Source organism: Sordaria macrospora, chromosome 3 (genome assembly GCF_033870435.1).
Source record: "Sordaria macrospora chromosome 3, complete sequence".
NCBI lineage: Eukaryota > Fungi > Ascomycota > Sordariomycetes > Sordariales > Sordariaceae > Sordaria > Sordaria macrospora.
The window spans coordinates 2122087-2136943 of NC_089373.1; the positions used below are offsets into that span (position 1 = coordinate 2122087).

General features: G+C 52.4%; 6 protein-coding genes across 6 annotated transcripts; 1 reads left to right on the forward strand and 5 right to left on the reverse strand.

Annotated features, from left to right (window-relative positions):
* Positions 1 to 5: 5 nt before the first annotated feature.
* On the reverse strand, positions 6 to 2424 carry SMAC4_07056 (uncharacterized protein; the record flags this gene model as incomplete). The annotated part of the gene is made up of 2 exons (XM_003349655.2): positions 6 to 362; positions 424 to 2424. The coding sequence occupies 2 exons, from the start codon at positions 2422 to 2424 to the stop codon at positions 24 to 26; spliced, it is 2340 nt and encodes a 779-aa protein (XP_003349703.1). The 3' UTR covers positions 6 to 23.
* A 439-nt stretch (positions 2425 to 2863) lies between these two features.
* Positions 2864 to 5729, forward strand: SMAC4_07055 (uncharacterized protein). The gene is made up of 2 exons (XM_003349654.2): positions 2864 to 3663; positions 3736 to 5729. The coding sequence occupies exons 1-2, from the start codon at positions 3209 to 3211 to the stop codon at positions 5027 to 5029; spliced, it is 1749 nt and encodes a 582-aa protein (XP_003349702.1). The 5' UTR covers positions 2864 to 3208; the 3' UTR covers positions 5030 to 5729.
* Positions 5730 to 6767: 1038 nt separating this feature from the next.
* SMAC4_13479 (uncharacterized protein) lies at positions 6768 to 6953 on the reverse strand (the record flags this gene model as incomplete). The annotated part of the gene is made up of 1 exon (XM_066091434.1): positions 6768 to 6953. The coding sequence occupies one exon, from the start codon at positions 6951 to 6953 to the stop codon at positions 6768 to 6770; it is 186 nt and encodes a 61-aa protein (XP_065946466.1).
* A 3275-nt stretch (positions 6954 to 10228) lies between these two features.
* On the reverse strand, positions 10229 to 11588 carry SMAC4_13480 (uncharacterized protein; the record flags this gene model as incomplete). The annotated part of the gene is made up of 1 exon (XM_066091435.1): positions 10229 to 11588. The coding sequence occupies exon 1, from the start codon at positions 11546 to 11548 to the stop codon at positions 10229 to 10231; it is 1320 nt and encodes a 439-aa protein (XP_065946467.1). The 5' UTR covers positions 11549 to 11588.
* Positions 11589 to 11798: 210 nt separating this feature from the next.
* On the reverse strand, positions 11799 to 12413 carry SMAC4_13481 (uncharacterized protein; the record flags this gene model as incomplete). Its single annotated transcript, XM_066091436.1, has 1 exon — positions 11799 to 12413. One exon carries the CDS (start codon positions 12411 to 12413, stop codon positions 11799 to 11801), a length of 615 nt encoding a protein of 204 aa, XP_065946468.1.
* Positions 12414 to 13114: 701 nt separating this feature from the next.
* On the reverse strand, positions 13115 to 13912 carry SMAC4_00742 (uncharacterized protein; the record flags this gene model as incomplete). The annotated part of the gene is made up of 1 exon (XM_003349805.1): positions 13115 to 13912. One exon carries the CDS (start codon positions 13910 to 13912, stop codon positions 13115 to 13117), a length of 798 nt encoding a protein of 265 aa, XP_003349853.1.
* Between the last annotated feature and the right edge of the window lie 945 nt (positions 13913 to 14857).

Below are 14857 nucleotides of genomic sequence, written 5' to 3' on the forward strand. Positions count from 1 at the left end.
CCCCCCCCCCCCCAAGCACATTATCAGAGGAACCCATTAGTCTTCGGCCCATTAAGCGTCAAAGTGTCCAACTCCTCCCTTGTCCTCCTATACAACTCCTGCGCCTCTCTCTCCCTGGTGCTGACGAAGCCCACCTCTCCACGCAGCGCCGCCAGCCGGTTGCGAATAGCAGCCTGCTCCGAGGTCTGGAGAACCTTGAAAGCACCCAGAGCGTTGTTCGCCTTTTCCAAAGCCTCGTGAGCCTCGCTGATCTTCTTCCGCAGCATCTCAGCCCGGTTCTTGTAACCGCCAAGATGCAGGTTGAGCTTCTTCTCGAGCTTGTTGCCCTTCTCGGCCGAGGCAACGATTTGGTCAATGACCTCCTGAAAGGTTGGATTAGTTGGTACACTTCGACAATATCGAATACTAGTTAGGGGAACATACCTCAAGCGCAATTTGCATGGTTGAAATCTGCTCCTCCTCTTCATCGTCCTCATAGCATCCCAGGCCAAGCAAAAGGGAGCTGCTGTTGCTCTTTTCCCACGCCGCTTGGACTTCCTCGGGCTTGGGCTTATCCTTGATTTCCATTAGAACCTGGAGCTTGGCCTCTTGCAACGCAGCGTCGTCAATTTTCTGGATTTCCACTGCCCGGGCAGTTGGCTGAGCTCCCGGTAGAGGATACCTGGTGGCATCATGAGCTACGAGCAAGGCCGCCTCACGAGCGACGAGGACCTTGACGGGGTCCTCAACCTGCGAGGCCTCCTTTAGCAGAGACTGGTAATCGACTTGGATAGGCCGAGGCAGATCCTGCTGCATTACCTGCGTACGTCTCCTGCGCTCCAACAGCTCTCGTGCCTCCCTGATCTCCCTTTCCCGACGGTCACGTTCAGCAGCATCCTCCTCCAGCTGCTCAGCTGTCTTGGGTTCCTGCTGATCATCCGGCAGCTCGAGCTCCCACTCGGTCTCTTTGGGCTTGGGAAGAGACGCGAGGCCTTGCTTAAGCTGATGTCGGATAGACATCTCGCGCATCTTGGCATCCCGGGGTGTGCCGCCTACCAGTGACATTTCTTCGCCAGCATCGTTGAGAGCAAAGGTATCACGGGGAGTGCGCAGCGGTGTCTGGCCGACGCGGAGGGGCGTGGCGCCAGGACCAGCTCCAGCAGCCCGCAAGGGGGTGGCTAAGGGGTTAGGGGTTGACATGACCTGTTTCCGAGGCGCAACCGACTCAAAGCCGGTAGAGCCAGCCCCCTGGTGTAGAGGGGTGTTCTCTCCACCAAGAAGCGAGGATTGTGTCTCTGTTAGCGCCCGGATGTTGCGAATCTCGTTTGCAATGTGGTCTTCCTGAGCAGGGGCCATCGGCGTTCGGATTGGCGCATTGGTGTTGAGTGTCGAGTAGTTGTTGATAAGGCCGCGAGTTGCGTCATTGTCGCTTTCACGAGCCAACATGTTCGCACGCTCGCCGATCATGCCCATCTTCACGATTTCCTCTAACTCGCCTTCGCCGACCTGTGGTGCTGGTAGGACCAAAGACCTCCGCTTGCTGCTCTGTTCTGCTTCCCGCATCTTCTGCAGTTGACCAGCCTTGAGGGCGGCCTGCACAGATGGGTCCTTGTCACCCTTTCTCCTCTTGCCGTCTCTCTCATCCTCTTCGCCCTTACGCTTGTTCCCAACCTGCTGCTTCTTGGGGTCGAAATGGGAGCGCTGGTACTCGTTGCGAGACATCTCCTCGGTGGTGTCGTAGAATCCAGGAACTGGCTTCTTTTCGAATGGAATATCGGCATTGTAGTCCATCTGACCCTTCTTCTTGGTCGTAACCTTGATGTTGATACCGGCCGTCTTCAACTCACGACGCTTCTGAAGAGCGGCTAGCCGGCGCGACTCCTCTTGCTGTCGTTCACGGGCCTTTCGCTTGGCCTTTTTACCCTGTGTGTTGGCCAGACGCGCGCGAGCTTCGCTCAACATTTCTTTCTCGTCTTCATCGAGATCGATGGTGTCGGGGCGGGCCGGTTTCGTCTCCGGATCGGGGTCGACCTCGCCGGGTCGTAGTTTGCGAACATCGTCGGCGCTGGGCGCGTGGGCTTCGCCTCCGTCAGGGCCCGTTAACCCAAGAGCCGATGACTCTCTCTGTTCAGCTTCGTCAAGAAGCCTTTGATATCTTTCCAGACACTGGTTCGCGGTTCTTCCAACGATGGGGGCGATGGTACGCCATTGGGTCGGCATCAGCTTGGCAAGATGCAGCAGCTTCTCATCCTCCTCCTTGCTCCATTCGATCTTCTTGATGCTGGGATCCAGCCATTCGGCCCATCTTGCCTTGCACTGCTTGGGGGTCTTGCGGGCCAGCAACGACGAGACGCGGGCCCACTGGTTCAGGCCATACTTGCTGACCGACGCCTTGAGGATTTCATCCTCGATGTTGGTCCACACTCCTCCCTTGACGACGGGCATCTTGTCGCTCGACCGTTATGTATGTTCGTCGGGCGTTGTAGAGATGCGAAAGCCGTTTTGGTATATGGAGAGGACTAATCGGGGTTGGGGTTGTCGTGGAAATGAAAGTGTTGGAATGTTGTTGACGGGGAAGAAATCCAGAAATTCAAACTGCTGGCGTCAAGGCGAACAATGGGATCACCCGCGACGCAACTGTCTTGGCGTCTTTCCAAGTGTCGACCGTTAGCAAAAGACGTCCTTGCGGCAGGCAGTTGGCCCGCTGTTAGCGTTTTAATGGTCTACAAGGCTGGTGACTAACAAGCAGGACAAGCTCCGGGACCCCTGCCTGCTGTTCGTAATGGAGCCCACTAACAGACGGAAGCCCCACCCTTTTGTCGCGACACGCTGCCGTCAGTCGCAATGCGATTGAAGCTTCCATCATTTCTGCTTCACATGTCTTTGTTTCTTCTTGCATCTCCAAACTCTTTCCAAGGATCTTACCACAAACATCAATTCCCCAGAACCCGAACTCAGGAACCCAATTTTCCTCGCAAAGTTTGCTTCTACTTCGAATACCAAAGCGTTTTCTCGCAGGTCTACTACCAGTTCTTTCAGGTCATTCTTACCATCCATAGCTGTCGTCGATCAGACTTGGTCCCGCCGATACTTTCGACTTGACGTCCTCGCCGTTCGAGTCCAAACCCAAGTCGAGTTCAAAAAGGAGAACAGCTCACGAGCACAAACTATACAACTCAGCCAATTATCAACATCCGTTACTGCTAGCACGACGCCTGCCCGGTCGAATATGGCCAGCGACGTTGGTTCTCCCCGAAGGGAGCAAACACCTTCAGGAGCTGCCACAACAATCCCTCAGAAGCGCGCACTCGAAGACGACCATAGTCCAGCGGTTCCATCCCCCCTGAACCCCGAAAATAAAGCCGCTCCAAAAGTTCAAATACAAGCACCCGAGGAAACCCAACAAGCAGCAGTTCTGAACCGCGAGAAGAGAACAAAGAAGGACTCCTTTAAGAAGAGGGAGGCCAAGGCAGCGGCTGGTGGTTCCGACAGTTCTAGAGCAACTCCCGACCCCAAGCAGCAACACAAGGAGCCCTCCATCAACGAACTGCTCCCTGCGCGCTACAAGCTAGCTCCGCCCAAGCTCACTGATTTCGAGCCCGCTCGTGGTCCGGTCTTCAACAGCCATCATGAAGTTCAAGGACCTGAGGGCGAGACGATAGAGTTTTTTGATGCTACAGAACAGTATGCATTATATACCTACCCTTTACTCCTTCGATGAAAGGGGAACACACGCTAACTGGCCTACTTCGACAGTGTTTTCAATAAGAGAGCATTCCATTACACCCACTGTATAGCAGACCCGACCTTTCCCTCGATGTTCTATTATCGGCAGACCGAGACAGAGCCGTACGCTGCCCACATGGCCTTTGAGGACTCTGCCTCTCACGTATACTTCGACCGGCAGGGCCGTCATGTCACAACCGACAAGGGCTTCCGTATGTCACGAGCCAACGTGGCCGTGCGCGAGGGCAGATGGTACTGGGAGTGTAAGGTAACTAGAGGCACCCTACGCGAGCCAGGTTCTGAAGCGGATACCAAGGCACATGGGCACGTTCGCTTGGGCTGGGCGCGGCGTGAGGCCTCTCTCGACGCTCCTGTCGGCTTCGATTGCTACAGTTATGGCATTCGCGACGTGGAAGGACAGAAGGTACACATGTCGCGGCCTAAAGACTTCTTCCCGCCCGGCGAGGAGATCAAAGAAGGCGATGTGATCGGGCTCGAGATCCAGCTTCCGTCCGAGCACCTACACAGGAAGATTGTAACGGGGCATTACAACCCTGCGGTGGATTTGGCAGACGACGAACCGTCGTTGGAAGCACCTAACATTATTCGGGACCGGATTCCCATTCGGTTCAAGCAGCACATCTACTTCGAAAAGATCGACTACCACACTACCAAAGAACTAGAAGATCTCTTCAGCCCGGCTCCGGTAACATCGGCAGGCTCAAACTCACCCGAACAACCAAACCCAAATCACCCCTTGCCATCACTACGGACACTACCAAACTCGTACATCAAGATCTACAAAAACGGAAAGGACATGGGCACCCCCTGGACGGACCTCTTTGCCTTTTTGCCACCCGCCTCAAAACAAAGCACGCAGTCAGGGGCACACGCCGGCAGGGAAGCCCTCGACGACGGAACCGTAGGTTACTACCCAGCCGTGAGTGTCTTCCGCGGCGGCGCCGTCGAGGTTAACTTTGGCCCCGACTTCTGGTTCCCGCCACCCGGCTCTGGTCTCCCCCAGAAGCAGCAGAACGGGGTAGGCGGCGATGAGGACGACGTGGACATGCTCGACGACGGTAGTGTCCTGAATCAAAAACCACTATGCCCGGTATCGGACCGTTACGAGGAGCAAATAGTTGAAGATATCGTTTACGATATCATTGACGAAGTCGGCTTCTGGGCCCAGGACGGCGGCAAGGTGATTGACCGGTTCAATTTCACGGCGAAGGACGCCGAGAAGTTGCTGGCGACGGGTGGTGGCGGGGCGCAGTTGTTGCCTGGCGGGAGGGAGGAGATCAAGGAGCTTGTCCAGGACGATTAGGGGTTTCAGGGCGAACCCGTGGGACGGACCCCGGTGGCGGCCTCGGCATTAATGACGTAGATGGAATCTACCTAGAGGTCAGTTCTTCGTGGATCTGGAGGTGAGAGGGGTTTTCAGTTCCGGTTGGAGGTTTTGGGTTTGGGAGGGAGGCGTAACACGGTCTCGTTATATGTGGGTCTGGAATCCTTTTTGCGTTGGTTATTTTGCATATATGGTATCGACATTTAGCGAATAGTGAGGGTTTACACACCATGGGTCGGTAAGCTAAGTCAGGGTTAGATGTGCCTCGGATGGAGTTTTTGAGAGACAGATACCCAAGTGATAGAACTGGTAGAGACTGGTAAATTCCCTTAAGAGGTCTTGGAATCTCCGACCTGAGGATGAGTACCAACCGGTCCGGCTACGGGCATACAGGAGCATGGAGCATGGTTCGTGAGATTCCTGGGCGGAGCAACAAACACACATAGTGGCTCGCCCGCTAGTCAGATTGTCGGTTTTGAAACCTTGATCCAATGGGCAATAATAGGACAACTGGCTCCAAATTGGGGGCATCGTCAGATTTGCACTCTCGAAACAAAGAGATACTCTCATTAACAACTTGGATTCATACGCGAAAGCCTACCCTAGCCACTTTTCAAGTCACAGTAAATTATACACAGGCTCGTGGTTCTCCCGCGCAGACTTTAGGGTCTCATCAAGAGCATCGCTCAGCGTTATCCTCTTGCCCAGGGGATCTATAAGTATGAGCTTGACTTGCCGCACCCTCCCTCTTGTCTTCACGTACCCTTTTTAACTTCGCGTACCCTCTTACTCCACTATGCCAGCTGAGTGACAGCTGACATGAAACATCCACTGTTTTGTATAGTAAATTCCAGCAAAATAATATTGAGGTTCCAAACTTTCGGATGCCTTTGCGCCAGCCGCGCCGCTAGTTCTATCACCAACCTCACTACACCACCACATACCGCATTCATTGTATCGCTAATCACCCGTGGACGAATTTGGGAAGGGAGAAAGAATAGAACTTGAGCGATGTGCTAAGGCTTTATTAATATATTGAAGTTAGCGATACGTTGAGGTTGGCGATGCAGTGAGGTTGGCGATGCAGTGAGGTTGGTGATGCATTGAGTGGTAGTGACAACTTACAACCGAAAACGACCCGCTTATACTACCAGCTGCCAGAGGGTACGTCAAGTCAAAAAGGGTACGCGAAGACATTTGGGAGGGTGCGGCAAGTTAAGCTCATAAGTATCATACCCCAGGGGGCACTCCATGCTACCCAACAAGGGGCTCATCGATCTTAGCCAGTGTTTTACCCGCAGGTCACGGAATTTGGGAAACACGGCGGCTTGTATACCATCAGGACAGTCTATCTCCACCTCCTTTTTTACGTTGGGAGAGCAGTCCTCGTCCTTCTCTGGCGCCAGGACCTCAACGGCAGGCTGACTGCCTAACGGAGCCGCGAACCTGAGTCGTCTGATCTTAGAAGCGTAGTGTGCAGACAACGTGAGGCGTCTTGATGCTATGTCAACCCAATGGATCGTAAAGCTCACCCAGGTGTAGGGGTCGTCGTCTTCGATCTGTCCTTCTCCCTCACTCCGCGGTGGTGTGACGATGCATTTCACCGATACCCTTTCATAGTAGCCGCTTGCACGTGTGCGTGTGGGTTGGGTTAGGTGATTGCGGGCTTCTCGACACGAATGGAGCACGGCGGGAGCGGGAATGAGTGGCGTTATGACTAGTTCTGATGTATCCAGCGACCAGCTTCGAGGGTTTTAGGAAAGCTCGGATGGTCCTTGAAGTGGCGGTTGGAGCGAATGTCGACAACGCGTGGCCTGACGGCCCGTTCCCAGATGAGAATGCGGAGCTCGTAGGGGAGGCGGGGGAAGAAGTGGAAGGTTCTGTTGGAGGTGGACTTGGCCATGTTAAGTGTTATTCAGTAGCTGAGGAGAAGATGAATGAGCTGGTACCCTCGGGAAGCCGAATTAATGACAAGAAACCGATGGAATTGGACGAGAATGAAAACAGACACAAGAAAAGGTAAGAGTGAGCATGGCATTGGGGTTATACTTAACGAGGGGTAGCCAGCCAGTTGGCAAACTGTTTTGCTTTTTCAATATATCGGCCCATCCCCAACCTCAAATTTACAACACAATACTGGTTTGTTTGTCGGTTTGGTTCTTCGGACAAGGGTCGGAAAAAAGCGAACTGGAGCTCTCATTGGCCTTCTTTTGGCTTTCGTTTGAAGCAATTGACAATGATGATGGTCTAGTAAGCTAGGTACGAAAGCCTCTTTTCTGTCCCTCTCGGTTTCTCTGAGGGCCTCCAAGTCTAGGGGATATGAGATGGGAGTCCCTATCACCCGTCTACTCGAAGCCCCGAGTGCTTTTCATTTGCCTCGAGAGTAGAGATAGGCGTTTTTTGTACCAGACTAACAAACAAACCAGGGTTAGATTGTAGAAGAGTTTGTGACGGTTGATATTTCTCGATCTTTACACATCGCTATCAACCGTTGGCCATGGGTCGGGATAGATTTTTAAGTTATCGGCCCGCTACAAGACCCTGAGAAATGATGAAACTCTTCCATTTCAGATACCACAATGAATGAGAAAGGGAAGGTAGGGGACGAAGAGGGAAAAGGAAAGGTAAAGGAGAGAAGCTGGGTTGATAAAGTGAAAAAAAAGCTAAAAGTCCCCCAACGTCCAGGTCTCAACCTCTTCCTTTTGTATCATCTCCACCACCGATGACAGCCATTGCACAACCAGGTGAGGTTGCATGCTCATTTCAACTGCAAAATATGAGATTATACGAAGCTTTCTGTATTCAAGCCTGACAGCGCAGCCAACCCCATAAGTCATCGGGAAAAAATTACATGTAGGGTCTGGCTGTTACGATCCAATCGTTGAGCCTCATGTAAGCTAGATAGATTGACCAATCAGATAGGACCACGGGACGGGGTTGAAGACCAGTATATAAGAAGGCCTCCCGGCCTTCGTTATACCTGGTTCTTCAGCAAGCAATAGCTATCACAATCTATCAGTACCTTTTGGCTACTACACTGTTACTCTATTGTTCTATCCCAGCGATAATACTCCTGTGCTTGTAACGGTTCGTCACACTGGCGTCCTCCAACCACTTCAGAATCCTCGCAGAATCTCCTTAAGCGTCATCCTTTTTCCCTGGGGATCTATACAAAGAATATCCTTCGACTCCCAATCCACTCTTCTGCACCACGAATGTCCCCCTGCCTCGACTCTTAAGTTATTCAAGTCAGGGCAATCTATCTTCTCTTCCTTCACATTCGGAAAGCACTTCTTCCCTGGCGGTGTAACTGTGCGAAACCGGCCTGGCGGCGCTAGCATCAGAACTTCAAAAGCCCATAAACTGACGACATGGACGAATTGTACATGTACTTGATCAGCTTGAATTTGGAAGCGTAGCGTGCGGGCAGTTCAAAACGTTTATTGCCTATATCGATCATGTCGACCTCGAAATTCACCCAGATGTAAGGGGCGAGGGTTCTCTTTTCCCACGATGGTGGGTAGATATCTACACTCGAAACAGTTCATCCTCAAAACAAAGAAACCGGAACATCCAGAGATGCAATATAAGTGCTTGATTCTGATGAAGAAAAGAACGTCCTCCAAAGGCCTGGAGACTTTGACTTGAAACTATGTGCACAACCTCTCGTCCCCGCCCCAGCTCCCAATCATGCATTGGCTTACCTACCTCATCTCTAGCCTTTGACAACGTCCTCCTTCCTATCTCCCTCGGAAGTCTTGTGCTCCTTCTGGTATCAGTTATTTTGTAGTGACTTCCATTCTCCCATACACAAGTCCCGTCGCGCCTTCTAGGTAACTATTCAGACTACTATCTTCCTCTCGTTTGGGCTACGTCTAGAACCTCCACAAGTGTCCTCCTCTCCCCCGGAGGATCTACACACACCAGATCCTCCATCCGACAAACCAAATCATCTCCCATCCGCTTCCGGACCAGACATTCAGCTAAACAATCAAAACTCAAGCAGTCTATCTCCGTTTCCCTCACATTAGGAAGGCAATACCTGCCTTCACGCCATCCTGGCGCCGCCGCCGCTAGAACGTCAATGATAGGCCCACTAGACATCTTAACCTTGAACCTAACCCGCCTGATCTTGGAAGCGTAGTTTGCAGCCAGCGAGAAACGCCGAAAGCCAATGTCGACAATGTCGACCGCGAAGTTGACCTAGATGTAGCGGCCCTGATCTGGGGGGTTACTAAAAAATTGAGCTTCGGTTTTTTCTTCCCAAACATGCGACCGCCTTTCTGCGGCGCTGATGAGGTCGGCAGCGGACACCTTCTCATAATATCCACCAACTTCCCTTCCGTCGTTTTTTAGGGTAAAGGGTAAGTTAGGTGATGGCGGGCTTCCTGGCAGACATGGAGCGCTGCTGTTGGAATGAAAAGTGTAGTGCAGGTGAATATTAATTTGTAAGATACCGGCGCGATTCGGTAGTTGAGATGGTCGTCTCTCTCGTTGCGGTGTTTTAACTTGGATATGGACCGTGCGTGGTGAGATGGTTAGTTCCCAGATGCGGGCGCGGAGTTCCCAGGGGAGGCAAGGGAAGGGGTGGAAAGTTTTGGGAGAGGTGGAGGTGGTCATGTTTTATATTTCAAGGTAGGTGGTTGAGGATACTGTAAAGAGTTGGTAAGAGTTGGATGGATTTTAGGAAATGCGAATGAAAGGAGGCAGAAGAGAACATGTGGGAGGGTATTGTTGTAAATGCCTAATGGGGGGTACCGGCTAGCTGGCAATCTGGATTTGTGAGGTTTATGCACCTTGTCTTAGGTAATGGTCTTTAATTGGTTCCTCTAGTGGTATTAAGTTCTATACATGCATAAGCCATATACTGGTAGAGTCCAACGTGAGTGTGGCTTTGTTGTTGTTGTTGTTGTTATTTTTAACGTCTACTTCCGCCTCCCGTAGGGCATGAGACGTGCCGCACCGGTGAGTCAAGCATACAAAATTAAGAGCAATGCCCTAACTGTCCACCAAAACCATTAATCCGAGGGCAAACCGAGGCCTAATTGCCAGTATAAATCATGTGTTGCCCATAGCGTAAACGCGGCCCAACACTTATAATCGAATCGCCCAGTGGGCGAGCCGCCAGTATATGACGGAACCTGTAGCACAAAGGAAAAGGTAAAAGAAATGACAAAATCACTCCTCTCCGCTCTCGCTCTCGCTCTCCTCCTCCCGCAAGGCCTCCTCCCGTCTCCTTGCACGGTGAACTAGCCTGTCCAAGTCCACCGTAACCCTCTCAATGTCGTGGCCATGGCCAACTTCCACCCCTCTACTCCGTAAAAACCCCGTAAGGTTGTCAGCGGCGCCACTGCCGTCAGTGTGCTGTTGCCAGAGTGTCTGGCGCCATGCCTTTCTCGTACAAGTCCATGAAAAGAAGTGCGAGGTCTGGATTCTAGCGATGAAGCGCTGCCAGTATATTCCAATAGCAAGGGAGAGATTCTCCCGCGTAGCCGCTTCGCCCGTGACGGGGGAAACTGCATATGCTTTCCTGCAGAAAAAGGGATGGAAGGGATTCTTCCAGCTTCCACAGAAGCATGTTAGCAGGGCGTCCTCGTGCTCGAAGCGCTCATGGTAGTCCTTGAAATCCCCGTGGCCAGACCTGGCCGCGAGGAGGTGGTGTAAAGAGCGTCTGTCCAGCTCTTTTAGTTCGTCGTTAGGCTTGATAGAGACCCCCAACCGGTAGTCTGCATATGACTCTGGCTTGTTCGCGGCCCACCATGCCTTGAAATCCGTACGCGCCTCCCTCTTAGCAAGCCGCCTTGAGTGCGCAAGGGTAACCAAGCCTTCATTGACTACCTCTCCTCCTTCGGCGCCCGCCTTAGCGAGCTCGTCCGCAATCTTGTTGCCCGTGATGCCCTTGTGGCCGGGAACCCAGCGGACGTTCACCAGACTGGGGCCATAGCCCTTTCGGATGGCGCGGAAATCGAGGAAAGCCGCTTGTGACGACGCAGCTGGGGTTCCTCGGAGTCCTCTAATGACGGACGTGTTATCAAGGCATATCGTAATGCGTGGTCGGGCCTGTGCCTCCGGGAAGAGCGCCACAGCGGCCTTGAGACCATGCCGCGCGCCTTCCGCCTCTGCATCGAAAACTTCCGCTTGTTCTAGCTGACCGCATCCGCGGCCGAGTTCTGTCTGTCCTTGGAAGATTACATAGCCAAAGCCTACGCACTCGCCCTCTGGTCTTTCTTCGGCGTCGGGGTCCTCCGCGTGCGCTGGGAGGCCCATCTGCTTAGCTATCATAGAGCCGTCGGTGTAAACGACAATCTCCGAGGGATCTCGTTGGAGAAGCCATTCTTTGAAATCTTTGGCAGCCCTGTCCTTAGACGTGGGCGCTGGATCTTTGTGAGTGTCTCCGTTATAGACGGGCGGCTGTAGAACCGGCCGCGGGAAAGGCAAGGCGAGCTGTGCAGCCGTCTGTAGAGTTGTAGGGCGGCGAGGCAGGCCACGCGGCGTCATTCGGGGTTCCGAAAGACGCGGGACGAGCGGGTGGGCAGGATCTAAGGTGAGGAGGCGCACAGCGTGCCGCCGCCGGGCCGCTTCTAGAAGAAGGGGGACGGGAGGCAGGCTAGCTTCGCGGTATCCAACGTGAGTGTGGCGTTGGGCAGGCAGCCTTGCTTGGAAACTTCATCTAGATATACGGAGGAAAATGCAACCAAGACAGATCAACACGAGGTCTGTTCCTGTATTCCTCCCCCCTCCTCTCCTGTCACTCCCGCAAGACCTCTGCAAGAGTCATTCTACCTTTACCTCCCACAGAATCTATACACACCACACCCTCCACCCCGCAAACCAAGCGGGTCGACAGATGTGAAAAATTTCCCAACCAAGTTACATCATGAAAGCATTCTATTTCCGCCTCCTTCACGCCCGGGAAGACATACTCCCCTGGCAGCACGACGTCAAAAGCCTGGCCGACCGAAGAGCCCGGGGATATGTACTTGACCCGCTTAACCTTGCGCCCGCAACTTATAGGAGGAAGACTCAACCGTTGCGAGCCTATGTTGATCATGTCGATTTCGAAGTTCACCCAGACGTAAGGGCCGGGGACTGCATCTTGCCATGACCACTGTTGTTGTACGTTCATCATGGCGGAGTACGACATCAGTTCGTAGTATGCGTTTCTTCCATCTGCGCCGCACGCAGTCAAAGGGTGGGTTAGATGGTCGCGGGCTTCTCGGCAGGCATGGAGCGCTCCCGGGACGGGGGTGGACGATAACAGGAGCTTCGAGCGCAGCGGCCAAGCCCAGTATGTGACATGTTCTCTTTTGGAAATGTCGATATTTCTGACGTGGATTTCAACGACGCGTGGCAAGATGGACATTTCCCAGATCCGGGCGCGGAGTTCCCAGGGGAGGCGGGGGAACGGGTGGAAGGTGGTGTTGCTGGAGTTGTAACTGGAGCAAGAGGGGGTCATGTTTTCGTTATTGTTGGAGTTGGAGTCTTCAGAGACATATATCTCCTAGTCGTAAGGATCACGGAGAGAATGGGTGGTCAGATGAATCAAAGAGGCCTCGTGGTGTATTAGTCATAGTTGTTGTTATTCGTTTCAAACGACGACTAATTTAAGCTCTAAAGAAGCCACCAAATTCAGACCCCCTGCTTAAGCCAGGTTCCAAGAACTGAACTAACAACCACCAAACCATTGCTAATTTGTAGGCGACCCAGTCTTTGGTTGACCTATTTGATAGTTCGTGCATATACGACTAGAGTCCGAGATAATCGTGGGCATGACGCACCAGCTCATTATTATTGCTGTAATTCAACGATTTGCGATGACATTCGAAAGATGTGGTAAACGTGCTTGATGCTAAAAGAAGTTGAAGCGATAGCTCGAATGTAGCACAGAAAGAGTGACTCCTTTGGATGATTCAAGTTGCGCGGCTGTCCGACCGGATAGTGCCACACGCTGTCAGCTGCAAGATCATGGCTGAATAGCTTTCGCGTCAGAATCAATCCATCATGTTCTGAACTTACAAGAAGAGGCTCCATCTTCATACCATACGCAACGGCGCATTTCACTAATTAGTTCTCAAGAGCATACCCGGGTGGGCGACCCTCTGGAAATGTCTTAATGATCTCCGCAAGTGTCATCCTCTTCCCTGAGGGATCTGTAAAGACAATATCCTTCAATCCGCAAAATAAGTCTTCCACCTGATCCCATGGCAGATAATCGGCCCATTCGGCGATAGAGGCATGTCTAGGTAACTCTACCTCCGCTTCCTTCACATGCGGGAAGCTCGTATGGCTAGTGTACTCACCCAGCCAAGGATCCGGCGTCAGACACTCAAACGCCGCAAACGCCCCCATGGGTTTAAACTTAACCCTTCTGAACTTGGAAGCGTAGGTTGACTCTCCAGATAGACCAAAACGTGTAACGCCTATATCGATCATGTCGACCTCAAAGTTCACCCAGATGTAGGGGGAAGGGATCTTCTCTTCCCATAACCACAGTTGCTGCCTGTTCGCGAGGTTGGATGAGGACATCTTCTCGTAGTATCCGTACCCGTTCGCGCCGCATGCGGGATGAGTTAGGTAATTGCGGGCTTCTTGACAGGCATGGAGCGCTGCTGAGATGGGACTAGATGTGTGAAGTAGCCTTATGGATATTGACCGTTCCGGGAACCTGTCGTAGTACCCGTTAAGGCGGCGTCTGATGTCGACGGAGAATGCGCATGGTGGGAGGGAGTGGTGTGCGGTCTTGAGGGGTATGGTGCGTGGCGAGACAGTCAGTTGCCAGATGCAGGCGCGGAGCTCCCAGGGGAGGTAGGGGAACAGGTGGAAGGTGTCATTAGAGGTAGACGCCGAGGTAGACGTGGTCATCTTTGTGTTGTTCGGCAGCTGAGGAAAGGGTGAAGGAACCAATACCTCTGAGGAGTAAGCTGGTGATAAGAGAAGAAGGGAAATTGGATATAAATGGAAAGAAGCAGTAGAAAGGAGGGTAGAACCCAGCTGCCAGTCTGATTGTGGACAAACGGCCCGATTTCACCTTTGTTTTGGTATCGCAAACAAGTAACAACACCCCAAGGGTGGGATATAAGTGCTGGATGTTGGTGAAGAGAGAATTTCTCCGAATGCCTGACGGTCATGACACACATCCCGTCGTCCCTAACCAGGCTCACAATCATCCATCGGCTTGATTGGGGAACGCGCTCCTTCCCTTGCGGTGTGATGCGCGGCATCTTTCCACGAATTCAAGGGGCGTACCTTCCAGTTACCTGTATACACATTGCGACTTCTCTTTCGCTTGGGGTAGGAACCACAACACGATTCCGCGATGTCTCGGGTTCTGAGGGATTCCATATAGCGTCTTTTTGCATTTACACATCTGCCCGATATCGAAATTCAGCAAAGGGAGCTTCAACAGAGTCAGGTTCGCATCGGATGAAGTTCTGGGAGAAATATCCATGTGATAAAATTGGTAGGCGGCTTGGGGATCTCAAAGTCCCGGATGAATGTCTGTTAGTCCTTTGAATGGCATCATAAGCACTGAGGATAATGATAATATACTCACCACTCACATGAGAAATCAAGCAGGCCAACAAACGCAAGAGAAGTAAATTGACATATCGTACTGGGTATCGTTGGCGGCATCGTTGACATTTCTACCAAATACCAAGAAAACGCCATCCATGAGTTTGCGAAGTTGACCCAGATGACTAACCGAGCTATACTTGTATATCTTAGCAGGCCATGTCCCCCTTTTTGCTGACCCCTTTGCCTAGTAAGAGCACCCGCCGGCGGTAATTTGACACATCTTATGTCCCT